The following is a 23,777-nucleotide window of genomic DNA, read 5'->3' on the forward strand; positions in this document are numbered from 1 at the left end:
TACTAGTATGTCATTTAAAGTAGCATAATTTCATTTAATTGTTTTAAAATCCGTCTTTATGGCAGAAGCACTTGATTTGCGACCACTGTCTCCAAGCAACAGGACGCCTAAAGTGCTGCACTGCGCCAACAGTGACGAGTCACCGTTGCAGATACAGACCAAATAAACGCATTTTGTTAATCCAAAGTGTTCTGGCGGTAGATTTTTATGTAGTATTTTGATAGTGTAACCTGCCGATAGCATTTTCTGTGTTGTCGGACTTAATGACATACATACGTCAATTTAAGTAGCCACTTGCTCAGCTAACTGTATGCTAGCTAGAAGCTAATGCTACCTTCCTTGGCTATCGGAATTACTGAGGCAGAGTTGAACCTGAGGGCACATTTTTGATCTTCTAGTTCACTTTCGCCTTTGGTTTAAATGTCATCGCATAGCCACCGTGCTCAAACGCCATGAGAGAGAGAGAGAGAGAGCTAAATACGTCGGTGTAAATCCCACCAGAAGTTATATGACGCAATAGGACGGACCGCATCACTAGTGACCGTCGTTTGATATTTACGGGGAGTACCTGAAGGCAGCAGATCTGTCCCGTCCCGCAAACTTAGCTAGCATTAGCCGGTAGGAGAACACCGCAGCATCAGCATCACCCACACGCACAATGAGATGAAACATTTACCCGCTTATTAGATTGTACAAGACGACGGTGAGGATTATCTCACAGACCAGAACAGTAAGTGTCATTTCTGTTGTTGGATGTGTGTTCTAGGAAATCTGAAGATTTTAATGTGACCTGAAAGCATCTGATGTTGATTCAGCAGGAGGGCAGAGGCACTCGGCCTACCCTAATCTGTGCCTCTACTGCATCCCATAAACGTGCAGCATCTACCCGTATCATGTATAGTACATGAATGATCAGTCTCCTCTTTCAGCTCATACATAGTCACCAGTATGCTCTAACCTGTGATGCATTTAATAACAGAAAAACAAAACACAGGAACTTTGAATAGTAGTGAATGGCAAGTTCAGCCGCCAAGCAAAGTCTTTTACAATAAACTTCTTTTTTTTTTATGAATGAAAATGTGTTTCTGAGGCATAACAACCAAACCATACTAAAGAAACAAACAACATTTGTCTCAGTAGTCGGCCAAATGTATTATTTTATGCAGTGGTGCACAGTTTCACTTCCTTTTATCCAGCAATTTATCATCTGGGCTATAAAATGGTCCCTCAGACTCTATTGGGCCACTCTACTTACCTCACAAATAGTCCAAAACCTGAAAGTATTCCGCTTTGGAAGATCTACAGAACACCCGCTGTCTTAAAAAGGCCCAAAACATCATAAAAGATACCTCAAATCCTGGCCACTCCCTGTTTGAACTGTTGCCCTCAGGCAGACGGTACAGAGCAATTAGTGTAAGGACTAATAGACTCAAACACAGCTTTTATCCAACTGCAATAACACATCTGAATACTGCTACAAAAAAAATGCCAATCACGCCACTCTTGTATTAATCTATGCGCTGACTGAAGCATGTATGTGGGAATGTATGTGAATGTTTGTTGATACCTCTTATTAGCACTTTAAGTATTCTATTTATTTTATTATTGAATTTTATTGTTTTATTTATATTTTGATATCGTTAGGGATGATGCAATGATCGGGGACCATTTTTAATTTCGTTGTACCTGTGACAATGACAATAAATATTCTGATTCTGATTTACTATCATGAGACAAAGAAAGGCATCAAATATATATATTTTTTTATTTGAGAAACTGAAATCAGAAAATGTTTTCCAATCTCGTCTGACACAGAATGCTTAAACTTTAAGCATTCTGAAATGCTAACTGCACAGTGATTTCAGCTCTAATTTGGGTATGATGATCAAACAGATGAAGGAATTTATTGTTGACTTCCTGCCTGTTGTTTCCTGCCCTCTGTGTGTGTAGAGATGAGTCGCTTCTGTTCGGATAACAACAACTTTCCCTACGACAACAACGTCCTGGTTTTGGACATGGTGCTGGGCTCCCTGTGGGGTGTGCCCCAGCCCATAAACTGGGACAATGTGGCCAAGCTAGTACCAGGCTTTACTCCTAAGGAGGTAACTGGATCACTGGGTAACTAGAACCCCTTCATTCATCCTGCCTCTCCATCCATCCCATCCCGCCCATAGTTCGTTCCATGCTTTAGTAACAAGAGCCCTGAATTTTTAATGAGAAATAATTCTGTGGCTCTGATGTGATTGTGTTGCAGTGTGCCCGTCGGTTTGAGGAGCTGAAGAGCATGGGGGGGTTTCCTCATGTGGATAACCAATGCAATGCCCTGATAGAAGGAAGCAGCTCCCCGTCAGACCTCCTCTCCACACTGTTGGACACTCGGGACATAGTGGAGAGAGGAAGCGGCCAGAGCAGCAGCAGCAACGTTACAGGTCAGTTACTTTCACCCACAGATAAAACCTTCAATAAGTTTAATCAGCAAGAACTGGTTTTATCGATAGCCTTACTCATGTCTTTCAAACTTCACACAGTACTGGACAGTACACAGTTCATTGTACATGGGGAGCAAGAGCTGTATGTGTGCATTTAAACCCTGTGAACCACAAGCTCAGGCTTCAGACTGCTCGAAATATGCTGTTTCAAACAGTTTCCTACACTTTTGGCTCTCCATGATGTCAGTGAGGGAGGATATACTAATTTTGGTCATCTCAGGCACACAGTTCTGGCTGTGAGCACAGAAGCCCCACCCACCTGCAGTTCAAACCAATAATCTTTCAGACAGTGGATAAACTCGGGGGCTGCACCGTGAAATTAAAGAATAAAAACGCACTGCAGGAAATGAGCGTAATAGGCAAACATAAGTATAATAATAACATAATTTATTGTGTTGTTACATACTACTAGAAAGTGCTGAGAAAATATGAAATTATGAAGGCTATTTATATAATTTGACCACTTTTGGTCTTTATATATTTGCCTGTTTTACACTGGCTTCCTTCTACAGTCCAAAGACACGGGAAGTCATATATCTTTCTTGAACTGTCATGAAATAATGAGGAATGCTGTCCAGTTACTTCTGAGATGCAGAAAATGTCAAATCTCAAAAGTAATCGAAAATGTATAAATGTATAAAAATAGCTCCAATTCCTAAACAGTTAATGCGATCCTGTTGTTAAACCCGCTGTAATTTAAGTCTGGATTTTAGTTAGACCTGCTAGCTTGAGTTAAAGAACCACTCAGATGGTGTATAGAGTTAAAAATACAAAAATTGTGATCATCCAGATACTTATTGTGGATGTGATTTTATGTGTTACAGTATAATCGATTGGAATTACTATAAAGCAGTTTAAATGGCATTCTACTCTAATCACAGGCTATATCATAAGTTTAATGCCTTTTTTTTCTCTAAATTTAGAACTTCAGCTAACATAAACACAAACACATAAACATTTTTTGAATAAGAAATTTCCTTTATGGGTTACATGATGGTGTAAGTTCCAGCACAGCTCATTTAGTTTGCGGAAGTGCTCAGAGGCCCCTATGAAACACATAATTGAAAGAATCTAAAAAATTAGAGGGGTGCAGTAGCTGTAGCATGATTTTTGTTCTCATGCTGCATGACAACTTTACTTTTGTTTTGTTTTTTCCAACGTTTTTGTGTACAGGGTCCAAGTTGAAGTCCACAGGAAGAAGTGCTGCTGTGGAGAAGAAAGAGAAAGGAGTGTCAGCAGAGGAGGATGAAAAACCTCAGAAACCACGAGAGTACGCTGGGAGATACCTTTTCATACCACAGTGAACCGAGCTAAGAGAGATTCCTCACACATCCTTTGAAAATCGAATCTATAAACATGACTCCATGTTTTCAGCATTAATCACTCACACCCTGTGGATGAATATGATTGAATATTATTTTGGCTTTTCCCTACAGTCCCAACATGGTCATCCATGTGTGCGATGAGACCAAGAATCTGAAGCAGGACTTCACTTGTCCCAGAGATCTTCTGGTCAAGGAGATGCGTTACTTTGCTGAATATTTATCTGTGGACCCCCAGAGGTGGGAGGAAGTTGACATCTCAGTCCACTGTGACGTGCAGATCTTTGACTGGCTTATGAACTACGTCAGGAGGAACTCGGCAGGAGAGGGAAACAAGGACAAACCCCGACTTGGTAAAAAGAAACAAGAACAGAAAAAAATCAACATTAATACACATCCCTGAGCTGTCATTTACACCACCTGTGGCGCTTGATTTATTGGTCACTAAACGTGGTGTGTGTTTGGTGCGTCACTGGCTGCGTGTTCTGTGTTGTTTGTCGTTCGTGGGGTTTGCTCGGTTGGTCATGTGGTATTTGTCGGTTACAGAGCCCAGCAATGTGATCTCAATCCTGATCTCCTCCGAGTTCTTGAAGATGGACACGTTAGTAAGTGTTGTGACATGTGACGCAAGGTGTGGTGATGTGCATCGGGCCTTTTGTTTTTCAGCTGTGAACACATTTTCTTAGATATATCCAAAAAAAATGTTACAGCAAAGGTGCAAAAGTCTCACATTTGCCCTGTAAGGCACAGGCAGTGTGTAGAATGATAGTTCAAAGGTAATAATGGGTAATTGCTCCTAATCCACAAAAAAACAAGAGGCCTACACACAGTGCTTTGTTAAGTTAGTGTTGCATGAAAGTGCAGATATTCTTTTGCCCCCGTGCAGTTATGGTAGCAGTGTTTTCTCACCACTACTCTTAAGAAGAGCTAGAGCTGCTAAAGAAGTGTTGAAATGGTTTGGATGGAGCATTGTTGAAAGGACATTTCCCATTTTTGTTTGATGAGTGCTCTGTATATGCGTCTGGCTCAGGTGGAGGAGTGCATCCAGTACTGCCACAAGCACATGAGTGCCATTGTGGCTACTCCCTGCAACATGAACTGCATAAACAGCAACCTGGCCACACGGATCGCTGAACTCTTTAGCCACAACGAGGCCGACGACATCAGGGACAAAAAAGACAAGTTCAAAAGGTAAGAGGGGGGGAGCTGCTTTGCTTATTCTCGGCACCGTATTTGTATTCTGGGTCTCTGTGAATACAAATATTTGGACAAAGCTGTGAATCAGCTTTGCATCATTCGCATTTCAAAATAATCCTTTTTTAACGCCGGGCCTTGGCGTGGACCCTCAGTTAGGGTTAGTCTATCTAAAACAAGCCATTTTAGCTTCTTCCCCCTCCATTTGTGCTAACTGCTTCTGATTTGTTGCACTTAGCAAACAGAAGGTTCGAACCGCAGAGAACATCTTCTTCTGCCATTAAATGCAGTTGTGTTTCAGTTCAAAATGAGGACTCAAATGCAGACAAGCAACACCAGGAACAACGTGGAGACAGGGAATGGAGACAAATATATGCACTGAGACTTTGTAGGGAAATGGGACACAGGTAGGAACAGGTGGGACAGGAAAAAAATAGGAAAAGACTGGGAATAAATCTACAAAAGATGCACAGGGAGAAGTGCCAAAAAAGAATCACAAAGTAACTATAGCTGAGACAAATGAAGACCACAGGCAAAGAAAGATGTTAATTAAATAACCACGAACCAAAACTTAAACTCATTCAGTGCTGACTGAAGCCTGAGCTTTTGGTATGAGCATCTGCCAGTGTAATAGTATATTTCCTCGAATTCGCAATGATCACAGAGAAGTTAAAAGTTCCGTCAGTAACACTATGACGGCTGCAGCAGTTCAGCTGCAGACAGATGGTCTCTTTAAGCTCCACAGATTCGATTTAGAAAACAATGCAGTGACTTCTCTTTTTAGCCAGTTCAGTCTAAAGATCTAGGAAGTGTCAGACTTTTTTACATGAGCCCTACGCTGAAGTTTTGTCAGGTTAGAGTTTCTCCATATAACACCAATAAAAGAAATATTGCATGTGTTGCATTAAATAACTGAAGCACAAGCACAAAGGCTACTGTCACAAAAGCACCTGGTATAATTTTACTAAAGCAACAGTGGCTTATACTTTTATAACCTTTTATTAAGATATATGCAATATCAGCTCAAGTTTGATCCTTTCTTGTCTTTCACCCTCAAAGCAAACTGTTTCAAAAGAAAATTGAGCGTCTCTTTGACCCAAACTACCAGAACAGAGATTCACCGGGAAATGCCTCAACTCTGTACAGGTGAGTATAAGATTTTTATTTTTGCATTGTGTTTATTTTTATGCTCTGACATGTGTAGCGAGCATGTGAATATTCTCTGTTAATTTAATTTATATTCTTTGTCATCCATGCTTTTCATCCCAGGTGTGGTCTGTGCCTTAAGCTGTTGACCAAAGACACAGAGAGGAAAATTTCTTGTGTTCCAGGCAAAATCAATATTGACGCTCGTGGAGAGATCATCTATACACACACCAGGTATAGCAGCACGTTTTAATGGCTGTTTTAAACCTTTTACTTTAACCTTTTACTTGATTGGCTGAGTTCCTGATCACAGTGTGTGAGTGATCGCGCGCGTGTGTGTGTGTGTGTGTGTGTGTGTGTGTGTGTGTGTGCAGACAAAAGAGTTGGGATGTGCACGAATACATCACAGGCCTGTATGAGGAGCTCAAGTCCTGGGTCTTGGTTTACTGGAGAATCTGGGGTACCATCAACTACCTCACCTGCTTCCGATGCCAACAGGTTGGAGTGTTATAGTGTGTGTGTTGCACAAATGAGCAAAATGAATAATAAAGAGAAAGTGAACAGAGTAAGAGTGCGTGCAGGATATACTTTTAAAAATCATTTGTATGTGTGTGTGTAGGTGTTTGTATGTGCAGAGCTGACGCAGTGCAAGTACCACCCAGACAGCGTCCTGTACCATGGCATGGGTACAGAGAGAGGCTGGCACGGTGCAGGAATATATCCGTGCTGCAACCAGCGGGTTCTCCGCTTTGACCCCACTGGGATACCAAAGGTATGCATGTGCATGCACGTGCATGCACACAAACACACACACACACACACACACACACTTACCTATTCTAGGTGCAAGGTAATGCTTAATGCATTAATACTGCCTTTGCTTTCTTAGGGCACCTTCACACTTGGAGTTCATTTAACACACGTTTTATTGATAAAACAGGACAAGTAAATGTGAGGACATATAGACAGGCATACGTCAGTTATAGGCATATCTCACTTATTCCTTTTTCCAGTTCCACATCTTCTTCTTTCTTTTTTTTTTTACTTTATATGATTAATAGCTCAAAATAATCCATATTTATCCGATGCCGATATACTTGTACAGCTCCTTAGTTCATCTTCGTCTAAAACAAGCTGTTCTGCCATGCTCTGTCCTTTAAGGCAACCTTCTTCTGAGTGGCTGCCCCTCAAAAACAGCACTGACATCATTCAGAGGCAAGAATAGGAGAAAGACTACTTGAATTGAGTGTGTAGATCAGGCTTAAGCCTGAACTTCTGGCTCACGGGAATTTCTTGTACATGCGTTGACATAGTTATTTGACAATGAAATGCTTAATGCGACCATCCACCACTGTAGTAGTATATGTTAGTGGAAAATAATTTACCAGGTCCCCCTTAAGCCTCTGAGTTCATATTAAAACCACTATGAAGTGGAGCAGTACTCTTTCACACTGAGCTGATGCTGCTTCTGCTGCATTGCTGTAGCATACAGCTAGTTCAACAGGACCAGGATATCGTTCTATAATCTGGACTTGGTGGTGTTGGTAGCATCTGACTGATCTAAAAGGGGTGGTTCACGGGTCATGTGACTTTTCCCCAGAATGTTATTAAGAACTTTGTAGCAGAATGCTACACATGGTTGCACATCAGATCTCTGAAACTTTAAACTGGATCCATTTAAACATTAACCCTGTCATAAGTCATATAAAGAACTAAACTATAGCACCCTATAAAGGCTCAAAGGTTACTGCCCCAAAGCCTAATAAATAAAATGTGGAAATTGCTTCATTTTGTCGGTAGATCAAAGTGAAATTAGTCTGATTGATGGAACAGATATGCTTGGTGTGTGTCCTGTGTGCTAGTAGATGCATTTTCCAATGTAGAAAGAGTCTCAGCAGCAGAGTAGAATACAGTATAAAAACATTTCTACAATTTACCAAATTACCATAGATGCATTCCCACAACAATACTACACAGTTTATGCTTCATTCAGCTGTTTTAGTAAGGTACAGAATAACAAGCTGCACACTTAAAACACATTCCCTCAGCTGAGAATTTACATTGCAATGAAAACATGCTGTGAATGCAAGAATCAGTGAAAACTTGGGACTTCAAGCCAATTTTAACGCAAAACCTGGAGAATAACCTGAAAGTAAGGATTAAATATAGAACAGAAATTAAGCAGACTCAGTCTGTGTACAGATGTGATATTAGCTCAGCTAGCACTTCCAAGGCCACATCCCTCAGGTTTCAAACGTTGGCCCCCACAGTTTTGTGGTTACAGGCTAAAGACAGTTTTCGTTCTCATTTGCGTGCACCTGTGACGTGGTGCATGTTAATTAAACACTGTGCAAGCAGTCTCATTCTGGCTGCAGCAGAGTTTGTTTGACATCTCTCTCACTGGTGGGTAAAATTGACAAACACCCAAATTTACCCTGCAGAAGGAATCCTGATCCAGTTTGCTCGTGTTTGTGTGTGCAGGGCTGTAAGACGCGGGATCACATAGTGAATGTGCCCGATGAGGAGAACTGTGACGAGGAGACTTCAGCCCAGACCCGAGTCCTCAATGACCTGCTGCTGCACAGAGACGCTGTGTGTGTGTCAAACTCTCCACCGGCAGAGGGGTGAGTGTGTGAGGATTCTTTCACAATGTTCTTTTTGATTGTGTGTGTTATCGATACACTAATTGCAAATGTTCCTGTGTGTGTGTCAGTGCTGAGGAGAGCCAGTCCAGTGCAGAAAAAGTTCAGGACTGTGACGTTCTCTTGGAGCCAACAGTCCTCAGATCTCTGAGAGGAGATGGCAACACCGTAAGTCGCACACTTCCCATTTCTCTGTGTGCTTCTGTCTGTCTGCCCTCAGCCTTTCTTACTGTGTTCTTACTGTGTCTACTTTGTGTCTTTAACCAGTTTTCCCTTTTGAAAAACTGGAGTCTTCAGCTGGTAGGACACTCTTTTTTCATGATATCTGCTTACTTTTTTTAAATTATTCAAAATTACAAATGAGGAACCTGCAAATGTTGCTTTAGACAAGAAAGAAGACACTGTCTAAAAGCCTTGACCTTTGCCCTTTCAGAGACAGCAGTCTCTTTTGTCAGAGGATGAGGAGTACACCACAGGGTCAGAGGTCACTGAAGACGAGGTTGGGGATGAAGAGGAACTCTCTAAGAAGCAAGGTGGAGAATTTATTCTTGTTTTTTGCATCAGCTGGATCTCATTCTCTATTTTATACGGCTGAAGGGGAGCCTTGAAAGTGCTTAAAAAGTCTGTGTGTGTGTGTGAGAGAGAGAGATAAAGCCACGCATTACATTAAAGTCACTGTTGCAGAGACAGATGTTGTTGACATAATTAACAGCTCTCAGTGTGCTTAAGTGGCTGCCAGGAAACACGTTTGTGTCCATTTGGGCTCGTGTGTGTGTGTGTGTGTGTGTGTAAGAAAGAGAGACTGAGAGAAGCTGAGCTTTATTCAAAGTGATTTAAAACAAACTGCAGCAATAAGGGCAAACTAGTGCACAGTTATGTTTACGTGACCGTTATTTTGTATGCATTTGTACAAAATAACTGTGAGAGTACATTGATAGCATTTAGCTTTAGTAACAGGCATTTGTACCAGTGAGAATGAAAAAGTAGGGGAAAGACCTAGTATGTAAGCACTGACTGGTACTGTACAGTATATGTGTGTGTGTGTGTGTGTGTGTGTTTTTATGCTCGAGTGTATGAATAAACGAGTCAGTTTTAAACAGTAGCAATTTAAACAGTAGAAGAGTAGCACTATATTTATAAAGAATTACAAACAACAACTATTTATGCTCAAATTAATTAATTAATATCCAGTTTATTTCCAATTAGTTCCGAATTCATCTTGAATTCAATTCAATTCAATTTTATTGACATAGCAGCAAATCACACCATCAGTCACTTCAAGGCTGTATGTATTATTGTACGGTAGACCCTACAATAATACATACAGAGAACCCAACAATTATATGACCCCCTATGAGCAAGCACTTTGGCGACAGTGGGGAGGAAAAACTCCCTTTGAAAAGGAAGAAACCTCCAGCAGAACCAGGCTCAGGGAGGGGCGGCCATCTGCTGCGACCGGTTGGGGTGAGAGAAGGAAGACAGATGTTGTAGGTCTGATTGAAGGACTGATGTGATGGTAAGTTGACTGCTGCTCCGCTTTGAATATTGAGAGATTAGTCAATGGATTTTAAGCCCAATTGTGCCTAAGTTTAAGACCATATTCATTGGTTGTTTTTGTTGGTGTTATTACTTTGGGCTTTTTTCACGAGAATTGCTAGCTTCCCTAGAGTTTGGGACACCCAGACAATCAGATGATTGCTGAGAAAGCACAAGGTTTCATACCCCTGTGCTATTCATGTTGGTGCAGGATGGTCTCTTAGAGAGGCCAGGGTTGAAAAAAGGGATGCTTCAGAACCTCCGAGGGTGTTATGCGCTGATTTGCATCCAAGGCCAACATCTGTTTGATTAGCCTGACAAGTAATTGTTGGCCATTTTCAGGTCCTCGCCTAACCTTCATTAGTTTTTCGAGGTCATCGAGACACTTAAGTTTTATATATCGAGTTTCCTTGGATTGATAATCTGTCTCGTATTCAAATTGTTCTTTGGTCTTAAATGTCCAGCGCTGTTCGTTGTAGTTATCTTCGATGAAATAGCAATCAGTGTACACGCCAGAATCCAGAAGATGATCTGGTAGCTGACCCTGAGTTTCAGTTATGAATCTCAAAACATCATAATCGTCTTTCCCAGGATAGAGAGGCACCCCTGTAGCAAGCTCCACAGCTACCAGCCCCAGAGCCCACATGTCAATTGCTTCATCACATGGAATGCCAAGCATAACCTCGGGTGCACAATAACCAACCGTTCCCACACGGTCACCAAGAATCAGTGCAGAAGCGGGACGTGCGAGGCCAAAGTCTATAAGTTTGACTTTGACGGGAGACTCATGGCGATTCACAACCATTATGTTTCCAGATTTGAGGTCAGCATGCACTATTCCCACAGAACCCAGGTGGAACAGAGCATTTGCGAGCTGATGCAAAATTGGACTGAGTTCGCTTATTGGGAGACCTTGGTTATTCCGGTCCCCTATGTAGTCCCACAGGTTTTGGTCGAGGAGTTCAAAATTTAAGCAAATACGCTCTCCATCGAGGAAATAGCCGTTCCATTCAACAATGTTGCACCTGTCTGGATCCAAGCATCGCAGCTGCTCCAGGATGAAAATTTCCAGTTTTGCCTGTTGCAGAATTTCAGGGTCGCTCTTGTTGACTTTAATAGCCACAGTTTGGTTGTTTTTTGTATTGCGACATTTGGTTACAACACCAAAGCCTCCTTCCCCAAGGAAAGCCTCTACCACGTGGTGATCTCCCAAAATGGTCCCTTCAGGTATTTCAAGCTCATCTTCAGAGGAAGATGATATTTCAGAATCATCTTCAGAATCATCTTCAGGGGAAGATGATATTTCAGAATCATCTTCAGAATCATCTTCAGGGGAAGATGATATTTCAAGATCATCTTCAGAGGAAGATGATATATTATCTTCAGAGGAAGATGATATTTCAGAGGAAGATGGGGTGGCTGAGGTGTTGACGTGTCCTTTTTGTGGAAATTCAACTGAGTTTTGGAAACTGCAGTTGAATTTTTGCGACCCATGACTTTCCCAGCTTGAAGGCTGCTGAGAGACCACAAGGTTTTCTCCCCCTGTGCTATTCATGTCAGTGCAGGGGGCTCTCCCTGAGAGGCCAGTGTTGAAAAAGGGATGCTTCAGAACCTCCGAGGGTGTTATGCGCTGATTTGCATCCAAGGCCAACATCTGTTTGATTAGCCTGACAAATAATTGTTGGCCATTTTCAGGTCCTCGCCTAACCTTCATTAATTGTTCGAGGTCATCGAGACACTTAAGTTTTATATATCGAGTTTCCTTGGATTGATAATCTGTCTCGTATTCAAATTGTTCTTTGGTCTTAAATGTCCAGCGCTGTTCATTGTAGTTATCTTCGATGAAATAGCAATCAGTGTACACGCCAGAATCTAGAAGATGATCTGGTAGCTGACCCTGAGTTTCAGTTATGAATCTCAAAACATCATAATCGTCTTTCCCAGGATAGAGAGGCACCCCTGTAGCAAGCTCCACAGCTACCAGCCCCAGAGCCCACATGTCAATTGCTTCATCACATGGAATGCCAAGCATAACCTCGGGTGCACAATAACCAACCGTCCCCACACGGTGACCAGGAATCAGTGCAGAAGCGGGACGTGCGAGGCCAAAGTCTATAAGTTTGACTTTGACGGGAGACTCGTGGCGATTTACAACCATTATGTTTCCAGATTTGAGGTCAGCATGCACTATTCCCACAGAACCCAGGTGGAACAGAGCATTTGCGAGCTGATGCAAAATTGGACTGAGTTCGCTTATTGGGAGACCTTGGTTATTCCGGTCCCCTATGTAGTCCCACAGGCTTTGGTCGAGGAGTTCAAAATTTAAGCAAATACGCTCTCCATCGAGGAAATAGCCGTTCCATTCAACAATGTTGCACCTGTCGGGATCCAAGCGTCGCAGCTGCTCCAGGATGAAAATTTCCAGTTTTGCCTGTTGCAGAATTTCAGGGTCGCTCTTGTTGACTTTAATAGCCACAGTTTGGTTGTTTTTTGTATTGCGACATTTGGTTACAACACCAAAGCCTCCTTCCCCAAGGAAAGCCTCTACCACGTGGTGATCTCCCAAAATGGTCCCTTCAGGTATTTCGAGCTCATCTTCAGAGGAAGATGATATTTCAGAATCATCTTCCTCTGACGATGATATTTCAGAATCATCTTCAGGGGAAGATGATTTTTCAAGATCATCTTCAGAGGAAGATGATATATCATCTTCAGAGGAAGATGATATTTCAGAGGAAGATGGGGTGGCTGAGGTGTTGACGTGTCCTTTTTGTGGAAATTCAACTGAGTTTTGGAAACTGCAGTTGAATTTTTGCGATCCATGACTTTCCCAGCTTGAAGGCTGCTGAGAGACCACAAGGTTTTCTCCCCCTGTGTTATTCATGTCAGTGCAGGGGGCTCTCCCTGAGAGGCCAGGGTTGAAAAAAGGATGCTTCAGAACCTCCGAGGGTGTTATGCGCTGATTTGCATCCAAGGCCAACATCTGTTTGATTAGCCTGACAAGTAATTGTTGGCCATTTTCAGGTCCTCGCCTAACCTTCATTAGTTTTTCGAGGTCATCGAGACACTTAAGTTTTATATATCGAGTTTCCTTGGATTGATAATCTGTCTCGTATTGAAATTGTTCTTTGGTCTTAAATGTCCAGCGCTGTTCGTTGTAGTTATCTTCGATGAAATAGCAATCAGTGTACACGCCAGAATCTAGAAGATGATCTGGTAGCTGACCCTGAGTTTCAGTTATGAATCTCAAAACATCATAATCGTTTTTCCCAGGATAGAGAGGCACCCCTGTAGCAAGCTCCACAGCTACCAGCCCCAGAGCCCACATGTCAATTGCTTCATCACATGGAATGCCAAGCATAACCTCGGGTGCACAATAACCAACCGTTCCCACACGGTCACCAGGAATCAGTGCAGAAGCGGGACGTGCGAGGCCAAAGTCTATAAGTTTGACTTTGACGGGAGACTCGTGGCGATTCACAACCATTATGTTTCCAGATTTGAGGTCAGCATGCACTATTCCCACAGAACCCAGGTGGAACAGAGCATTTGCGAGCTGATGCAAAATTGGACTGAGTTCGCTTATTGGGAGACCTTGGTTATTCCGGTCCCCTATGTAGTCCCACAGGTTTTGGTCGAGGAGTTCAAAATTTAAGCAAATACGCTCTCCATCGAGGAAATAGCCGTTCCATTCAACAATGTTGCATCTGTCTGGATCCAAGCGTCGCAGCTGCTCCAGGATGAAAATTTCCAGTTTTGCCTGTTGCAGAATTTCAGGGTCGCTCTTGTTGACTTTAATAGCCACAGTTTGGTTGTTTTTTGTATTGCGACATTTGGTTACAACACCAAAGCCTCCTTCCCCAAGGAAAGCCTCTACCACGTGGTGATCTCCCAAAATGGTCCCTTCAGGTATTTCGAGCTCATCTTCAGAGGAAGATGATATTTCAAGCTCATCTGAGCCAAAGGATGGGTTGGCTGACATGGTGTAATGTGTTTGTTTGTTTTGTGAATTGGTGAGAAACAAAACTGAACTTGTTTTGGTTTCTGTTATAAAATGCTCTCAAAACTTCTCGAAAGGGTTTTCGTTGCTGTCAGGTCAATGTCCGTTAAGCTATAAAATATGATAGGTGAGCGCGCCTATTTAAGGGTTTTGGGATCAAAGCAAAGTTGCCGCGTCAGAAAGGATCAAAGCAAAGTTACCGCATCACAAGGGGTCAAAGCGTTCGAATATGTGCGCGCATGCGCACACACGTGGTTGTTTGTGTAATGTTGTTCACGGTAAGAATTTTAAAAGGAAACTGACAGTTGCAAAACTTTTTGTTCGTTTATTTGTATTTGGGGTTTTTTGTTGTTGTTTTCTGCATACCATGTCAAGCTTTTCTGTATAAAGTAATGAAGAATCTTGGATTTTAATATTGTAGTGCGTGGATTTCGGATTTGGTGCTTAAAAGTTCGTGAAACTGTAACCGTATTTCATTCACCATAAATAACTATCTGATTTTGAATAGTTTTCTTATCAGATAGAGAAGTCTAAAACCAACATTTCTCTGCCTGGGCTGCCTTGTACCTCTGCACGTTAGTCTGTTTCAATGTGTGACCACCCTCCCTCCTCGAACAGTCGGGGGTGAGTGATAACGTGTCCGGAGGTTGCCGTTTTAATGAGTGTTTGCTGGAAAACGAAAAATACAAGGAGTCTGCAAGAAGGATTTGTACGTTTTCACAATGGGGGAGTTTACGTAAGTCCTAGTAAATAATTTTCTCGAGTGTGTACGTTACACATGCTAATTTTTAAAATTGTTTTTATGATTTTGCTAGCTAGCAAACTAGCGGGATAAATGATTGAAATGTACTCAGTGTGATGCAATACGGTGCCGCTATTATAACAGTTAGTTATTGCAGGGTAATTTATGGAATATGCTGTGAATTTAACTAAGATTACACAGCAGTAGCAGTATTGCGAGTTACTTCCCCAAAGTGAACGCTTTAAACGTTAGCCCGATGCTTAACTTGAAGGCTAAAAGCGGCGTTGTCACCAAGTAAACAGAATATTGATTATATTTTTGTGTATTGCTGCAGCTTTTTCAAGTATGAACTTGGTGCTTTTGGCAACCTTAGGGGGAAATAATGGTAATATGACTGATCCATATGGACACAAAGAATATACACTTTTTTGTGCTACCGAAGTTCCCTCGCTTTCATTCAAAATCTGTTTATCGTTAAACAACTTAAACATTATAATGGCTTCAAAATCACATTGAGGCCTGTGGGGCACTATCAGCCACTGAAACAGTAGACAAATGAATATTTCATACCTTAAGGCTGCCTGTTTATTTAAGGGAGATGAACAATACATTATAATTGTATATAATAATATCACAGATGATAGATTAAATAGGTTTTTGATAGATGCTTGTGTATTCTTAAAGTCTTATATGTTGAATTGAACTGAGTATGTCATCTGTTCAAAGCCTCTCCCAGTCAGTGCTGTTCTCTGTGCCTGTCTTACTCTACATGATGTTATTAGCACAAACACTTTAAAGGTGATAATTTAGGACTTCAACAACACAGACTGCAATGTAGTTAAGCGTCTTACAGTTAGTTTTGAATGAATGAACTTAAAAAAAAAAGACAAGCAAACATCTGCCTCCTATTTTTTTGTGTCACGTAAGAAAGAAGCATAAATATCTGATGAGAAGACTTATGAATTTGGCCTTTCTCATGGTCTTACTGAGGGGATGCGAAATATGCATCCTTTTTTGGTAATGTGCTGGAAAAGCTTGAAGATGGAGATTGATAGTGCTTACAAATTGCTTGAATGTCACCCTGAAAAAGGTGTATGAAGTAAAATCTGATTTTGATGCTTTCAGCACAAAATTTAGTCACACAGGACAACATCTGATTTACCTTCATTGGGAAACATGTTTAAAGCAGGAGTTCTGTACATATTTTGTTTTTTGTACATATTTGTATAGATCTTTATGTTCATTAACTTTTTCTTATTGTATGTGTTTTATAAATTCAGGGCTACATCCTTTCTATAGACAAAGAGCTTATCTTGGAGCCTTCAGCTTCTTCTTTAGTACTTTCATAGGTGGATGTAGGAAGTAACAATAATATGTGATGATTATCTGTGATAAATGAAATAATCTTAGAATAATAGTAATAATGGATCTGTTCTTGTCAGGAAAATGCTTGTGCAGAGGTTTCATTGTGCTTGACACTGTCCTTATTACCACCACAGCTCTCAACTACTGAGCTGATGCATGCTATAGTTACAGCTGGATAATTTTTTCTCTTTCGTAAAGTGTTTTCATTGAACAGACTCGTTCATTATTAATTGTTTTACATATTTTGTCTTTTATGAACATCAACAAAAACACTGCTAAAATTAAAGTACTAGAAACAATTAAAATACAGTGTAATTAGTACTTTTAGCAATTTGATAGATGCCTTTTATTATATTTTTTAACATCAGCATGCTAAGGGACTTGTTTAGAAGAGACTGCTAATTTATATGCTAAAATATGTTTTTCTTTTTGGCCAAGTTGGTGAAAACACTTTATTATCCTCTAATAGATTTTTTAAATGCTTGGTGATCATAGTACCCAAAACTAGCTGCATCAGGTACTTCCCTGAGAGGATCAGAAGTCCCAGGTATACTGGTATTGGGGGTTGCAGCTGTAGGGATGACTCTTTCTGAAACCTCCAGCTGACTGTTTCCTCTCAGCTGTAAAAGGCTGATGATTTACAAAACAGACACCATGTCATTCAAATAGATGAGGCTCGTCATACAATAAGAGATATTTTACTCTCTGAGCATTGTTCCTAGTGTCCATTCATCCATTTAGTTTACTCTGGTCTTAATAAAGAGCTTAAGAAGAGATATTGTTAGAACTTAGAAATAGGAGGAGCAATTCAGACGTTAAGTTTTTAATACGTATCGCTGGACAGAAAAAAGTGGCACACCTATTCGTCTTCAAAACAGGTTTGACTGACAGGTTAAAAGCTTACAACACAAGATCCTGAAACTTTACATACATGGCTGTTACATACTGGGCTGAACTGGCAGCTTATCAGAAGTAGCTTTTGATGCTGGCAGTGTGAGAGCTGAAAATCCCAAAGTCATCCTATTTTCATCACTGACTGGTTTTAATCACGTGATGGCTTCAGGTTACCATGTGCTCTGACTAATGATCGCATAATGTTATGCTTACTCGTTTCCTTTAACCCCGACAGTCCTGTAATCCTCTCGTCACAGAGCGCCTCTTTAAGTGATTAAAGCAAAATGAGGACACTCGACGAAACACGATCTATTCATAGCACATCACCGCTGTTCCACCCTCATCGCCACCGCCTCATCTATTTTTAACATTTCATTGTCAGTCCTCACAGCTTAAGAATGGAAACTGAAGGCATTTCTCTTTTCAGCCTGCAGATGGCGCTGCAGTCCTTCACTACATCTCATCCTGTTTTTCTGTTTTCCAGCTGCTAAGAAGGCCAAAAAGGCTCACAGACCTTTGAAAAAACAGCTGTCCTCGCCAAACTTCCAACGCAAAGAAAAATCTGAGAAAGTGAGTCAGCAGTTTCATGAATATTTCACTGTGGCTCCTTAGTGGAGTCAAACACAGCAGAGTTCAACCCAAATATCTGACACGTCTTATCTGTAACCTACAACAGGATGAATTGTTTTTAGCTGGGTCTTATAAATAACTGAAATGCCCTAAATATGGATACAGAACTGACTTTGTAGCATTTTGGTGCATATCTGATATTAGTGGACATCCTGCAGGAAAAAGCTGGATTTATTATTGATACTCCACAATATCTTATTGTGTCGATAAAAAGATCTCACACACTTACACTGACTTACACTTCCTTTTAGATATCCTGTCATAATTTTTTGCTTATCTTTTTTACTTCAATTTTACAACATTCATTATTTTGTCTTCAGAATGTGCTTTTTTCCCTCCCTCAGTCACAGACCAGGGACAACACGCCTTTCACGTGAGTAGATCTACATATTTATCCTATTTACAAATTAGCTAAGCAGTAGCTGTGCATTGAAGTTTAATTCTTTAAAATGTAGCTGGAGCTAGTATAAGGGTTCAGCACTTTGTATTAATCACATTCATAGACTGTATAGAAAAGATGGATGAAGCCACCATGCTCTCATTAACTTGTTGGTGAAGTCCCGTTGTGAGGGGAGTGTCATCGCCTTTACAGTCTTGGTGTTTTAAAACTGGGCGTGGCTCAGACTGAAACAGAATTCATGTTGCCACATCTGTGTTTGTTTGCATATTTGGCTAGAAGGAGTAAAGCATTATGGGTATTCAAGCTATCCAGACTTCACTTCAATTAAAAATTTCTTTGTCTAGCATGACTCGGATCTTGTCTGTGGCAGAAGAGCCACAGAGAACGATAGTAGCCCATAGACCAGCTGGTGCCCTCTGGTGATGGTAAACAGTTACAACAGGTAAACCAGTCCTGGGTAGAAACCAGTGGATCCGCTGAGCTCAGCTTTTAGGGTTTTCCATTAGGTGGTAGTTAGGGCTGGGCCATATCATACCGTTCATGGTAATACCGGTATAATGTTGGGCAACGATAAGAAAATGAAATACCGCGATGGAATATGGGTAAAACGCACATGCGCAGTGCCTTTGTTTTCATACGCACATGCCGGAAAAGGCATGGCGGCGACAGAGAATGAGAAGGGCGAAAGCGGATCGTTGAATGAAACGGATGAACCAGAATTGGTTTGTAAAAATGCTGCAACTTCAGTGTGGAACTGGTTTAGCTTTCGTCCGTCAGATACACAACAAAGCACTATTTTTGGTAGAGCATGCTAGCGGGCCGTCGTTATTACCGTGTTTTTTGGAAAATACGGCACACTTAAAATCAATCCTTTGATTTTTCTGAAAGTCGACAGTGCCCCTTATAATCCCGTGTGCCTTATAAGGATTATAAGGTTGTGTTTACTGACCTCGAAACGATTTTATGTCGTACACGGCGCTCGAAAATCTGTCAAATGTTTTAGTACGACTTTGCTAAGCTACGAAGCCGCACCGCTTGATGGATTGTCGGAGCATTACAGCTATCGTAGGCAGGAGCCTCGCGGAGTGATACGTACTGTGCTTCAACATAATATTACGGTATTGTGTGTGTATAACCTCTTTTAAGTTTTGTGGATATTATACATGGTTATGCTGAGGATATGTCGGCCAATTTCCACTGGAAATGCCTTTTGGTTAAACTGTCAGCAAGGATTTTGCACTGTTAAATTTTTATATAACTTTAATGCACATAAAAAAACAGCTGCTTGTTTAAGTGAAAATACATAGATTTTTTTTTGCACTAATAAAGTTGTGGAGTTGTAAAGTATTTTGTCTAGTGTCAATTATATCATCAGTTATATCGTTATCGCAAATTTTCAATTGTATATCTTGATAAATATTTTTGGTCATATCGCCCTGCTCTAGTGGTAGTACTTGGTACCAGGTAATGTTTTTGTAGTTTCTCAGCCGAGTTTCCAAGTGATCCAAATCAATTTGAAAACAGACATCAACAGACTGCGTGCCACCGATTGGCCAGTTAGTGACTTCAGACTCCTTCACAAAAATCAAAACTGACATTTTTGAAATCCGGCAGTGAGGGAAATAGCTATACAAAACCCACCTCCGACCTTCAGCCCAACCAGTCTGGTTTTAACATTAGAACTTTCTTTTTTGATAAGGCTTATGGTCAGGGCTGGATCAAGTGACCCAGAATCCTACCTTAGTTACCCTGCAATAGGCTTAGGCCCTTGGGGTTTCCCATGATGCACTGCTTCTACTTTACTCACCTCTTTGCACTCTCTGTGTTTATACATCCCTCTGCATTTAATTCTTAGTTATTATCAATCTAAGCTGTCCTCCACAGTTTCTTTTCTCCTGCCTCATGCCCAGCCGGTGGTGGCAGAAGGCCGCCCCTTCCTGAGCCTGGTTCTGCCGGAGGTTTCTTCCTGTTAAAAGGGAATTTTTTTCTTCCCACTGTCACCAGGTGCTTACTTGAAGGGGGTCATTTGATTGTTGGAGTTTTCTCTGTATTATTGTAGGAACTATGCCTTACAATATAAAGTGTCCTGAAGCCACTGTTGTTGGGATCTGGTACTATATAAATAAAGTTTAATTTTAAGTTGATATAGTGACTCTTCTGAGAATCATTAGTCCCAGTCAGTAATCATTTTGCCATCTTTATGTGGAAGTTAGCAGGATCTGACCTTTGGTATCAAGAATGTCAACAGCAACTAGTCAGAGGTGTGTTTTGGTGTTTTTTGATTTGAAATGTTTCTCCTTCAGTCTGCATTTGCGCCATGTTCACTGCATGTGGGAAGGCGCTCTGTGTCCTGATTGGTCGTCGTCACAGGCACAAGTTATTTTGACTCAGGAGTTCCAGGTAAGGTGTGGAGAATCAGGCAGGACATTGTCCTTGGCTGCCCTTTCTGACACTTAACTGGAGATAGTCCGCTTAAGCTGGGTACTCACCCTGGGAAAAATACTCTGTGGTTAAGGGGAAGCTGCTCCTTTTCAGTCCCTGTTTGTTCCAGGTGGGGCTGAAAGTGTACGGCACGAACCTGATATAACAACGTATTCATGCTCTGAACTAATTTCTCTGCTGTAAATCTGGATCAATAACATTGATTTAAAAAAAAATGTATAATCTATTTCTCGTGTTTGCTGTTTGAAGTTAACTGGTGCTCGCTCTGTGGGTGTTTGTGTGTGTTGTAGAGTAAGCGTCCAGAAGAGTAAGTGGGACAGCTCTCGCTCTATGCGCTACAACCAGGACGCTCAGCGAGAGGAAGGTAAAGGAGGACTCATTGATGCTTTTCTATTTTAAGCCACTGAGTCAGACTACGTTCTTTCAGTCTTGCATTAACCATGCTTTTTTGCATGTTAACCAGACCAGCGCCGCATGGTGGAGATCATTGGCTACCTGACAAAGATGAGGTTTGGAGACCAGGAACAGAGTAAATCCAAGGATACTAAAGAGGTGGCTGTTTATTTACTGTACACCTAAAATGAGATTGATTGTCAGGGTGCAGGAAATGTGACTTTGACCAGGATTTATTGTCTTTCTTCACATCATGTGGTCAAGATTGGTGCTGAGCTGTCAGACCTGCTGTCCTTGTTTTTGCAGCTGCCTCATGTTGGATTGTTTTTCTTCCGGACTGTGTGTGTGTGTGTTACAGCCTGCAGGGGGGATCTACTCCAGACTTGAAGTGCAATTTAGGAGCTCCTCTCAAGTCAGACAGAGTTCAGAAAAGACACCCAGGTACATTTACAGTGTTACACACACACACCCTGGTGTCTCACTCAATAACTAAGCACTTTTTTCTGTCTTTACCTCTGCAGGTCTAAAACACGCTACGCTCAAATCCGAACAACATAAACAAGCTAATGGGGGGGAAAAAAAGGCAGTGGAGCTGCTAAATAGACCAGCATTAAACCCGATGAAGAGGACAGACTCGCTCCTCAACCCCAGCACTTGTCAGCCCCCCCGCCCCTGCTTAACTCAGGTGACTATGTATGGATCACCGTCAACCACATCTCCTCTCATTCGGCCCACTGTGTGTTTGTTCAGCTGCATCCAGTCCACAAAAACAACAAGCAGAACTGTGGACCCAGCTCGGCTCATTAGAAATGCACTTTGACTTTCCTCAGTGTTTCTTCAAAGACGGACAGGTGGGGATTTCTACAGAAGGCAACTGGAGAAATGTATGGAAGTCCACTCATGCCAGTGGGAAAAGAAAAAGTCATTTGTATTTCAGAAAATATATTTCATAGCAATGACAAACATGTATCTTATTGTAAAATACATAGTTTCTGTCTGTCCACCAACTCCTACACAATCAGGAGTTAATCAACCAAACTTGGCACACAGGTACATCTTAGGCCCCTATACGTTCTTACCTATATCAGATACTGGTGTAATCACATTACGCAACTACCTACTGACCAACTAAAAGGACACACTTTGTGTCTATGCACCTATCTCACCTTATACAAGCATTGTATCATTTCAGTTTCACAACAGTAGCATCTCATTTACATCAGATGCTATAGTTGTGAATATTTTGATATGCAATATCATCGTGTTGCTTGGCAACCACCTGGTAACAGAATAAAATGACATTTATGTAGTAGAGCAGGACATGGGATGTAGTAGTAAAGGTAAATTTAAAAAATAAAGAAATTACAAAAATGCCACAACAGAAAAAAGTTTTGATGTAAAAAAAAAAAAAAGAAAAGGAAAAAAAAGCATAAATCAAATTGACTTGAACTGAGGAAAAAAAACTACATCAGGATACTGGAAAACATGTGTGTCTAAAGCTCCAATGACATTTTTTTAAATGCTAAATTGAGATCAAATTTAATTTTGAGGTTAAGAAGTAAAATTGAGATAAATGTATTATATGTTATATGAACATCGGTCAAAAAGATGTCATGAGAAAAATTTATGAAAAAAAAATTCATTTTCTTAAACTGGCAGTGATTATCTTCCTGGATACCTAGGTTTTCCTTCTTAAACTGACATCTTTTATTTCCACCGTAGTGGAAGGTCAGAGATGTGTGGCATGAAAATTTTACTGCATCAACTGAAATTTACACCCAGCCTTACATTTACACTGTAATTCTGCCTGCGTTTTGTGTAAAGCTCATTCTTTAGGTGAGAAGGATGCCACATTTGTTCCACCAAGTTCTGGTAGAGATGTAGTTCTAGTCTTTCCTGTGTTTACTGGAACGTGACTGTGCCATGTACCACACCTAGGCCAATAAAATACAAGTGACTAAATCCATTCAGAGCCTTCTGTGAACTTTTGTTTCTGGTTTATATCCACTGGGTGGCAGCAAATCACACTGGGGGAATAACTACGGATTCCCAAGACACAACCTTTGCCCCAGTTTCACCATGACCTTTCACCTCACCTTTCCAACAATCTACCAGGTGACAAATACGCACTTGATTGGTTCTCAGCTTTAGCAAAGAGTGTTAGTGTTGTTTCCTGTATGAAAAGAAGCCAGAGCAGTTTGTGGAAACTGAAAGTCCCAGAGAGGGCTGGTATGCGCCACTGGGTTCGGGGTCACGCCGCTCCTCTCTGCATGAGAGGCACTGACCAATGGGCGTGCTAACCTGGCTCTTCCTGTAAGACTTACTCACAGGGGTATTAATAACCCTGGCTGCTCACAACACAGACCCAGAGCAGGGCTTAACGGGGCATAAAGCGTAGAGGAGGTGATGTGGGCATTTTTTTTTTCTCCCCCTGTGGGCGGGTGCTACCCCAGCTGTTCTATCTTCTCCTCAACAGCAGATGCCAAGAATGGCTGAGGATGTGGATCTGGGTCAGGAAGGGGGGGGTGGGCGAGTCCTGTTACAACCGGACTGAATTATGGTCCCACAGAGATAAAGAGATG

General features: G+C 41.3%; 1 protein-coding gene across 4 annotated transcripts; it reads left to right on the forward strand.

Moving 5' to 3' along the window:
- The first annotated feature begins 301 nt into the window (after positions 1-301).
- sanbr (SANT and BTB domain regulator of CSR) lies at positions 302-23,162 on the forward strand. 4 transcript variants are annotated; one of them, XR_010095399.1, is made up of 21 exons: positions 302-730; positions 1,951-2,102; positions 2,255-2,429; positions 3,663-3,759; positions 3,926-4,164; positions 4,358-4,416; positions 4,842-5,002; positions 6,065-6,151; positions 6,275-6,385; positions 6,526-6,649; positions 6,771-6,923; positions 8,633-8,775; positions 8,865-8,961; positions 9,061-9,093; positions 9,227-9,326; positions 17,815-17,900; positions 18,281-18,333; positions 21,093-21,166; positions 21,266-21,354; positions 21,502-21,636; positions 21,717-23,162. XR_010095399.1 is itself a non-coding variant. In XM_063491642.1 (21 exons), the coding sequence occupies exons 2-21, from the start codon at positions 1,953-1,955 to the stop codon at positions 21,751-21,753; spliced, it is 2,151 nt and encodes a 716-aa protein (XP_063347712.1). In that variant the 5' UTR covers positions 308-730; positions 1,951-1,952; the 3' UTR covers positions 21,754-23,162. The 4 variants fall into 4 exon arrangements, 3 of the variants coding, with proteins under 3 accessions (XP_063347712.1, XP_063347713.1, XP_063347714.1); XM_063491642.1 differs by having other exon boundaries at positions 308-730; positions 21,554-21,636; XM_063491643.1 differs by having other exon boundaries at positions 311-730; positions 18,305-18,333; positions 21,554-21,636.
- Positions 23,163-23,777: the final 615 nt, after the last annotated feature.

Source organism: Pelmatolapia mariae, linkage group LG13 (assembly GCF_036321145.2).
Source record: "Pelmatolapia mariae isolate MD_Pm_ZW linkage group LG13, Pm_UMD_F_2, whole genome shotgun sequence".
NCBI classification, from domain to species: Eukaryota; Metazoa; Chordata; class Actinopteri; order Cichliformes; family Cichlidae; genus Pelmatolapia; species Pelmatolapia mariae.